Raw genomic sequence first — 9,367 nt, forward strand, 5'->3', positions numbered from 1 at the left:
CCCATTTTTATGAGAAAATACCCAAGGGGTTACGAATTTGTAAATGTCTCTCATTGCAACTCAGTACAGTTAGTATTTTATTAAACTGACTGTACAAACCAGATCTAAATTGCCTTTGCCAGCTTGTTTTTAAGTAAAATAGGCACATGATACTTTCTAATAATGGTGGAGAAATAGTCAAGAAACAGAATGGAATATGCTAAGACATTTGAGCTTCCTTGTTAGTAAAGAAGTTTGCAATTGATAATTTTGCCAGTGCTTGCTTTATTTGTCAAAGTGTTTTCACATTAAGCAGAATGTTTTGGGTTTTCTGGTTTGCTTTTGATTTTTCTGTAGAAGTATGGCCTCAAAATAAATGCCTTTCAGGTAACTTGGATACATTTACTCATTCATTCATTCATTCATCATCTTATTTGTAATATGTAAAAAAACAATAGTTAAATTCTCCTTTAAGTATATTTTATACCAACTCAAAACAGGAGAAGTGGAAATATGGTAGATAACACAGTATGATAATATTTAATAGGCAGCTGCTTTATGACAAACATTCCTGGCATTCAGAGCAAATTACTGTTTCATAATACAGCTGTCTTCAATATGACTCTATCCAATTTTCTTTGTGTTTATTTAATTTGAATTTTTATTGAGAAGTCTCACTTATTAATTGTGTAGGCATTTGGAAAAAAACCCCAAACCCTGAGTAAATATTCCTTTGTACATTTTCAATTAATACAATTCCAATTTTCTTTGTTTTTCCAAGTGTATCAGTGATACTGTCCCCATGCACTCATGAAGTGAGTTATTACAATTTTTCAATGAAATACAGGTAAACAGAAAAGTAAACATCAGAGAAACAGTTTTAGGCAATTAAGCACGTAGATCAGAATTTAGTCATGATGTTACTTTTCAAACAACCAAGATGCAGTAGGATTCTAGTGCAATCGTCATGTTTGCACACACTGATCTCGTTCTATTGCTATTGGATGATTTATTGCATATATTTTGGCTAAGGAAGGAGCTGTTTTATGGTACTGAAATAAAAAGTATTTTAAACCATATTGGGCCAGGAAGAATCTTCACTATGGAAAATAATTCTAAATACAAGAGAGAACAATAAGATTTTTCTTAAAAACAAAACAAGAAAATCCCCCCCCCAAAACTTTCACTTGATATTAATTTGATTGTTTTGATTCTTTTGCTTTTGAGCTGCTCTAAATCTCCAGGAATCTCTCCTTGTCTGCTCATGTTTTCTATACACCATCACATACTCTATGCAAAATATCCTCTCTGGTATCAAACTACATTAAGGAATTAATTCATGTAGGAAATAAAGGATATTAAGTAGTCTGAAAGCCCCAGTACACTACCTTGAGTTGTGTACTTAGGTTAAAGTTCTGACACAACTTATGTAGGTAGGTAGGTAGACAGGTAGGGTGTAAAATATCTGTTCTTTGATACCCATCATCTTTTCTATCACCTACTTTTTCTTGTTGTCTGCGTTTCATTTTCTTTTCTTTCTTCCCCAGTACTAGTGGTTAACAGAGAAACGAACATGATCGCTGAGGTTGAGCTAAAAGGAGGATGTGGGTTTGTTTTGCAGTCCCACAGCTGCCATACATTTTGCAATACTTCTGTGGAAAAATGCAAGTGCTGCCTGCAGCACAGCCTTGGTCTCCTTTCTGCACCAGGGGATTTCTGCTGGTTAAATTCAACGTGAAAGCAGCAGTTGTGATGCCAAAATTTACTCAAAAACGTAGCAAGTAATTTTCTCTTCTTTCAAATCCAGTTCTCGTTTTCAAAAGAGAAGATTGCCACTTGCAGGAAGAAGTGGGATCACATCACCTTTCTTAGTAGGACAAGTAGAAAGCAAAAAAATTTGCTCTGCCCATCATATGAGTACCTTGAAAATAGATGTGTGATCATGAAACTTCACAACTCACTCTGTGCTCCTTTAAAACTTGCATGCTTTTGACTTTACCACATCACAAACAGAGATAGAAACTGGTAAAAAGGTGTCTGCCAGGGGTCTCCAATTCCTGACTGCTTGAAAACACAGCATAAGGAGAAGTTAAAAATATACATAAACCAGTCAGATTGTGTGGAATCATATGAATGAAGCTAAGTAAGCCAGTGGAAGGGTCCCTGCTCACCTTTGTGGGTATTAGATGAGATACGAGATAATACAATCCACTATCTGAACTAGAAATATAAAATATCCAGAAGTTCTGAAGAACAGAGACTAAAAATAGATGCTTTTTTAACATGAAAACTCTGAATTTTGGTGAAGACTACCTGCTACATCTGGACTTTACTGCTATGTCTAAGAAAGGGAAAACAACCATACATAATTTAGCTTCTGCAGAGAATGGGCAGATAGATTAAATTAATAACATCAGTATAAAATAATACTTTCTCATTTTTTTCCCTATGTTTATTTTGAGAGAAAACACCTCCTGGAAAAGTTTCTTTTCCATTTTTTCCCAGCTTTTCAACTTCTACAATACTTGGCCTTGGAAATTAGACTCAATGTATTCTTACATATTTCACAGAAGGCCCTGAGTGCTTTGATCTTTACTGAGAAAAATGAGACAATACTAAAGCAAATTATTCCCTGCCTTATTTTTTTATACTGCTGCTATGGTTTAGCTGTCCTAAACAAGACATTACTTGCATTATTTTCTTTTTCTATATTGCATAGTTTTGGTTATTTGCATATAAAATGAGTAGAGCTGGATTTGTCTCTCAGTCCATATCTGTTTCCATTTAGGTTTGCATGTAGGTTATTTTTAGTTCTATGAATATTTTCCCTACTATGCATAACAGTCCTGGAAAGATAAACAAAGGCACATACTCAGTAGAACTCTAGGGTAACAATTTTTTTCCTAATACAGTGCTTATAACTTAAAGGCTCATAAGCCAGAAAAAAAAAGGAAAAAAGAAATCCTTAAATAAGTTACACTTTTTGAATAATTTCAAATGTACTATGCTGTCTTATAAATATCATTTATAAGATAAATATCACGGTTTAGCTGAAGGAGAGGGCAGGAAGAGAAGAAATAAGGAAGATATAGGATTTAGTATTTTGGATAAAAAACTTATCTGTGTTGGTAGCAACATCTTCATGCCTGCACATCATGGGGAATACAGCAAGGCAGGGTACAGAGAGATTACCCAGCTCAGTCTCCCACATTGGTCAATTGTGCCTAGGCTGGAGCTTCAATTCTTCACCAAATTCCATTGGCAAAGAACTCCTCTTATTAATAATGTATTACCTTTGTCCCCCTCTGAAATAATTGTGCCATGATAACTACATGGTTACAGAGCCTTTGGTCTTTAAACTACCACAACACATAAATAATGTTATTAATAGTTTTTCTGATGTAGTTACAGCTATTTCTGCCACTAACCTAAGCAAATACCCAACATCCAGGGCTTAAGGGGCATTTGTTTCTAAATAAAAGATAAAGAATGTAAAGAAGTATAAACATCACAAACTCAGGAAAGCTGATTCTTCACATAATGTAACAGGGGAAGCTGCTTTGAAAGGCTGAACTCATTTGTTATTTAAAATGTTGTATTCAATAAAGAAGATGCATAGGCAAATTCAGGCTGAAAGGGCCAATATTTCATTTCTGAAATGTTCTTGACACTGTAACATGACACTACATAAACTAGGAGATATCAGATAAAATGCCATGGACTGACACTGACTCTGCTGCTTGTACAGCTATTATTTTTCTAAGTTCTGCACTCTGTCTACCTGGTCTTTCACCCAAGCTCCTCACTGTGAAGGGAATTCTCTTGCTTCAAGCTCATTCTAAATTTGTACAGTGCTATCACTTGTTTTCTACTTGAAATTGTATTCATAGTGTATAGTTGCACCATCAGCAACTGTACAATATGAATAGCTTCAAACTGATTTGAATTTAATTTCCAGAACAAATTGACTGGATTTTGATCTAAATGCAATCATTTTGCCTGTCCTAATGAGATAAAATGGCACAGTGGAAAGCCCTTGTATTCATTGAATTTCTTACCAGAGCCGAGTCTTTTAGGAGAATAAAATGAAAAACGTGGCTTGTTAAATGGTATAAAAGCGGGTTTTGTGATATGATGCCTTTTCAAGTCAAATGCTAAATGTAACATATTCCAGTCTAGACAGACTCATTAATATTGACACCTTTTACAGTCTCAAATGTCTTTCAGTGTTAATAGTGACTCACTATTGGAAATTCTATATTTTGAGACAGGAATTATTAGAATAAACTGTAGTTGGATCATATTTAATACTTTGTGATACTTATGCCATACTTCAGTTACTCTCACACTTTATGTAGCTCTCTCTGCAGTGACAATGACATACCACATTGAAGCTGAATTCTGTTGCTGGGAATACATGGGTTCCATTAGCAAAACTTCATTTTTGCATATATTTTAAATCAGGAAAATTGGATGTTTTAAAGATTTGCTTGCTAGTTCAGTAATTTTTAATGGCAAGTCTCGAAGCTGGTTCTGACATTTTTTTAGGACTAATACTTTTTTTTTTTTTATTTTTTTTTTTTTTGCCACACTTGACTATGTAGTAAGTCTGTATTTTAAACTGAAATTAGAATTGGAGGAATGTAAAAGGGGACATGAATGAAGGATTCCAGTTTAAAGAAAATGTCCATCTTGTCCCATAAAATGTCACAGGTTTCTGTGAAGTGAATTAATAAAAAAGAACGCCTACCACCATTAAGTACTTTATCCCCTAAAAATGACATTTCAGGTTAGATCTACGGATTTAATAATTATGAAAATAAAAACGTTTGTTTGTTTCTTAAAAGAAGGGTGGAGGTTTTTTGTTGGTTTTGTTTCTCTTTAGGATGGACAGAAATATGAAGTAATTCATACTTTACTGTCCTCTGTGAAAACAGGCTTTTATGCGTTGGTAATTGAAGTCCATCAGATAATTCCTATGAGCTGTTGCTTACCAAAGTGCTTACAGAAGCATTGCAGTCTATGCCACAAAATTATCCAGTTTAATTTTTTAAGAAAATTGTATCTCACATCTTACTTTTGTAATAAATGTCAATATTATTTTGGTGTTATTATTAATTTTTATGTTAATTATGTATTTAAAATTATCCCAGGAATTGATCTTTTGTGCAAATCCGTATGAAAAAAGAGAAATAACAAAAAGAATTACAGCCCGTTAGAGATCTCCTCTCAATTCTTCAATTATATAAAAGCGAGGGGAATTCATATGTAAATGAAATCTGCAGGCATTAAAAGGGGAGGTGGTACTTGAAAAGAAACTGCACAGAGGCAGCAGAATAACGACAAAAAAACCCACAATGTAATGAGATTCAGCTTCAAAAATGTTAATCTAATACATTTAGGGGAAGACAGCTTGAAATGCAGCCCACTGGGCAGGTGGTATCTAGCAACACTGTTGAAGGACATTGTGCACCTTTGCTATAAGGGCTTGTTTATTCAGATGTATGTATTAACTCTTATCAAAAATAGCTTTCAAAGATCTGAACTAACAGATGATGTTTAAACAATGCCCCTTTCGGCTTTGGCTGCAATGGGGAGTATAGAAATCAAATTCCAGGTGCATGGCCTCACATTAAGGACAACCGACTCCAACTGAGCTTTGCTTCAGGGATCGAAAGCAGTTCATATGGATCTGAATGTACTAGGCCCAAATGCAGTCCTATAATTCAATACACATCTTGAATGTTACGGTCTCGAACTATTTAGGGTTCCTTTCTTTTTCAAAATACTGTTAGTATTGACAGGGCAGAGAACTGTTGCTCTCTAAAATTTTCATACATTGGCATTTTGAAATTGGATGCACCTCATTTATCTGAAAGATACCTGAGAATCGGCAGGAATTCAGTGACTAGGAAATTGGGGCAACAGATGTTTGATTTATGAAAAAACATTACTACCAGAAATTACCATAAATACAGTATCTCAGTTAAGGAGATGTGAACCAGGTGTGGAATATGGTTCAAGGAACCAGACTGATGGGATTATAGCTACATGATACAGATTGAGGCTTTATTAGGAACTTTTCCTTGTTTTCCTGAGGGAAAGGACAGGATTCCCATGAGATAGGATACTCACTGGAATAACAAGTAGATAATGAACCAGAGAAGAAATTCTCACTGGCACAGCAGAGGGACTTCACCACTAAATTCTTTTCTGCCTATAATTCACTTCAGTTGGACACTGACCCCACCTCTACAGCAGACATTGAACTGGTGCTCAGTTCCCGTAGCACAAAGTCACCCAGATTTCTTGTTCCCTTGAATCCTAAGCAACCTGGTATTTACAGGGAAATGTCTTTATACAATTCAGGGACAGCTCTCCTTACCTATTGACTACTTGGATCCACTGTGATATGCTCTTTCTGTCATTGGTATTCAAGATAAAAAGAGCAACACAGTAAAAAGCAAGACGTGGGAATAAAATGGAATGGATCAATGTTAAAATTCAAAAAGATACAGCAGAACAGGAAGTGTTATTAATGTGAATTGTCTGTTAAATTCATGAATGTTAGAGAAAAATCCACATGTGAACAACCCTTTTCACAATCACATTTCTGCCCAGTGGTGCAACAGTATGTTTCCACATGTTTGTGGGAAAGCATTTCTGTATGTTTGGTTTTGACACACTGATATGAATACATGCAGAAAAATAAGCACAGCAAACAAACACATGGACTTCAGCCCATACCAGTTCATCTGTCAATTTTGGGAGGAGAACACAAAAAATTCCAAGAGCTGTGGAATCGGTTTCGTACAAAGTGACAACTTGTTTCTATACTTCTGCCTTCTTACCTTTTGTTCCCCTCCTATTTTCTATTGCCTGCTGACAGCAGTCCCAGGTCTTCTGCAAATGGCCCTTTTATCTCAACGACATAGGGGACACATGTGGCATAGCTCCCTTCATGTGGAAAAGGGGAAGAAACCAAACCACAAGGCAAGCGAACTACACAACTCCAAACCGGAAAACTGACAGGGAAATAAATAGTCTGTTTTATAAATCCATATATAATAGGCTTTACTAACTTAAAATATTTCTTCGCTGAGAAGACTAGGACTGAATTTGGTACAGAGGATAGCAAAGCTGTAGTGACACCTATGTTCAGCAGTATGAATGACATGCTTCAAAATAACCATCATGGTTGTCATTCCTACTTCACAACATTTTAAGCATCTTCTATAAATAACCAACCATTCACTTAAACCATGAAGAAGGAGAACTCTTTGTCAGACTGCAGGATGAAATCCATCTACAACTTAGCTGCTTTTAACTCTGCTTTCCCATAGCATTGCAATTCAGAGCAAAGGAATATTTTTTCCAGTTAGTCACACAAACCCATTCTTGTACAACGGAAAACCGCCACCAGAGGGCAGACTATTTCTTCCTTCAAACCTCAGCATTTTCAAAAAGAACCTTCTTTCTGTACTACTTTGTGCCCAAGTATTTTGTATTTAGATGACATCTCAACCACTTTCAAATACAATAATTGAATATAAAAGCTCAAACCAAGCCATTTGGCATTTATAATGTTCAAGGAGCATTTGAAACTAAAGCTGTTAGACCTATCACAGCAGAAACAAATGTGGGGGCGTGAAAGGGGTGGGGGGGTGAGGAGGGAAAGCAGAGACTGCACATCAGCATTGCACTGAAAAATAAGCTGAATTTTATGACGAAACCATACTAAAAGTACTCAACATGTTTAAACATGTTAGTTTCTAAGTAGTATCTTTAGCATGCAAACAAAACATCCCACTCCTACATAAATCTCAAGGCAACAAGATCTAAAACAGCATTCCTTAAAGCAGAAGCTTTTATTTCTGCTCTATTATTTGATTTAACTGTGCAACTGCACAAGTCAATGTTTCCCAGTTGGTAGGTCTAATTCATGAATGCACCCCTATAGAAAAGGCATTTATCAATTCCAGGATAAATAAATTCCCACCAATTCCTCTTTCCATTGCTCAGGTAGTTAAATTTATTACCTTAGTCCAAATATAAAGCCACTAGCAATTGCAAACCGAATCATAAATTAGGTCAAACTTTAAAACCTAATAATTAATCAAGTTTGATTATGCAGTTTGCTTATCATTTTGTTTCCATAACCAAATTAGAGGTTTGAGAGAAGGATCTCAGCCCTGCTCTTGGTGCTTCCAGCGGCAACGGAGATACATCAAGTCTTTCATGGCTGCAGATCCTTTGAGTATGTGGCTTAGAAGAGATAAGCATATCTTTATGATCTATGTATATGCAGAAGAATAAGTAGCTTGGCTTTCTTTTTTTTACCTTAGAGATTTGGTAATGCCCATGCACTGACCCTCAGACACAGAGGTAAGCAGGTGCTACCAACATGGTTAGTAAGTTCCTGCTCATGCTGACAACTACTGGAAAAAAAAGAGAATTATTTATGACATTAGCACAAAAATATGAAAAGACAGGAAAAGATACCATTAATATTTGGGATCTCAATGCTTCTTTGAGCTCAACAAGCGAGAAATCCATCCAAATTCACATGTCCTCCAACTCATGGCTGTATCTCAAAACCTCTACAACAGTCAATGGGGATCTTTCTGCACAAGGAAATCAAATCAGAACACTTCTATGGTCTGTCTTCAGAAGAAGATGAAAGATTAAATGCTATTCCTAGCACAGGTTTTTAAAGACACCCAAGACTGGTATGTGCAGAAGCTGTAAAGGGTTCAAAGTTTCCAAATAACTTGCCTGAAACACCTATGATATGCCCATGGTAATGTTTTCTGCACTTCAGCATAATTTCTGCAAATTGTCACCAAACAGCATGAGAAGTCCAACAAATAACCCTCTGAAGTGCTATAGCTGGCTTTTGCTGATAGCTCAACAGCTCTTTTGAGTATCCAGTATTTACTCTGGACAAGCAATCCAGTTCATGTAATTCATACAAAGCGAGCTCAACCCTCTCTTCCTGTTTGCCCTCCAGCACACAAACATGTATGACAACTATGACAGCTAGTCTCTTAGAAAGAAAATGTTTCCAGAAGTTACATATTCTAACATGGTATATATAATATTTCAGTATTCATGAAATGCTTACTTGCTCCTTGTAAGACTAGGAACCAAAATAAGTATTAAGAGCAGAAGTTACTAATGCAACAAGCAGCTACACAATACACACTCATCTTATTACTGCAAACAGCTAAGAAAGAATAAATGTAACACACAAGTTACAAAAAGGCCCCAAAATTTTATTTAAAGAAACATTTTCAAATGCAGCATTGAAAACAGAGAGAGTGGAATGCCAAAAGTCAGGAAATTTATGCTGAGTTGTGTTTTCTTCGACAAACTAGCACCACTGAAT

General features: G+C 35.8%; 1 protein-coding gene across 1 annotated transcript in view; it reads left to right on the plus strand.

Annotated features, from left to right (window-relative positions):
* The window catches only part of RGS21 (regulator of G-protein signaling 21), a 12,550-nt gene extending 8,179 nt beyond the window's left edge, over positions 1-4,371 (plus strand). The window contains exon 5 of the mRNA XM_010009928.1: positions 4,317-4,371. Coding sequence (XP_010008230.1) covers positions 4,317-4,371 — 55 coding nt within the window. The remainder of the gene's footprint in view (positions 1-4,316) is intronic.
* The last annotated feature ends 4,996 nt before the right edge of the window (positions 4,372-9,367 follow it).

Source organism: Nestor notabilis, unplaced genomic scaffold, assembly GCF_000696875.1.
Source record: "Nestor notabilis isolate BGI_N333 unplaced genomic scaffold, ASM69687v1 scaffold10142, whole genome shotgun sequence".
Classification (NCBI taxonomy): domain Eukaryota; kingdom Metazoa; phylum Chordata; class Aves; order Psittaciformes; family Psittacidae; genus Nestor; species Nestor notabilis.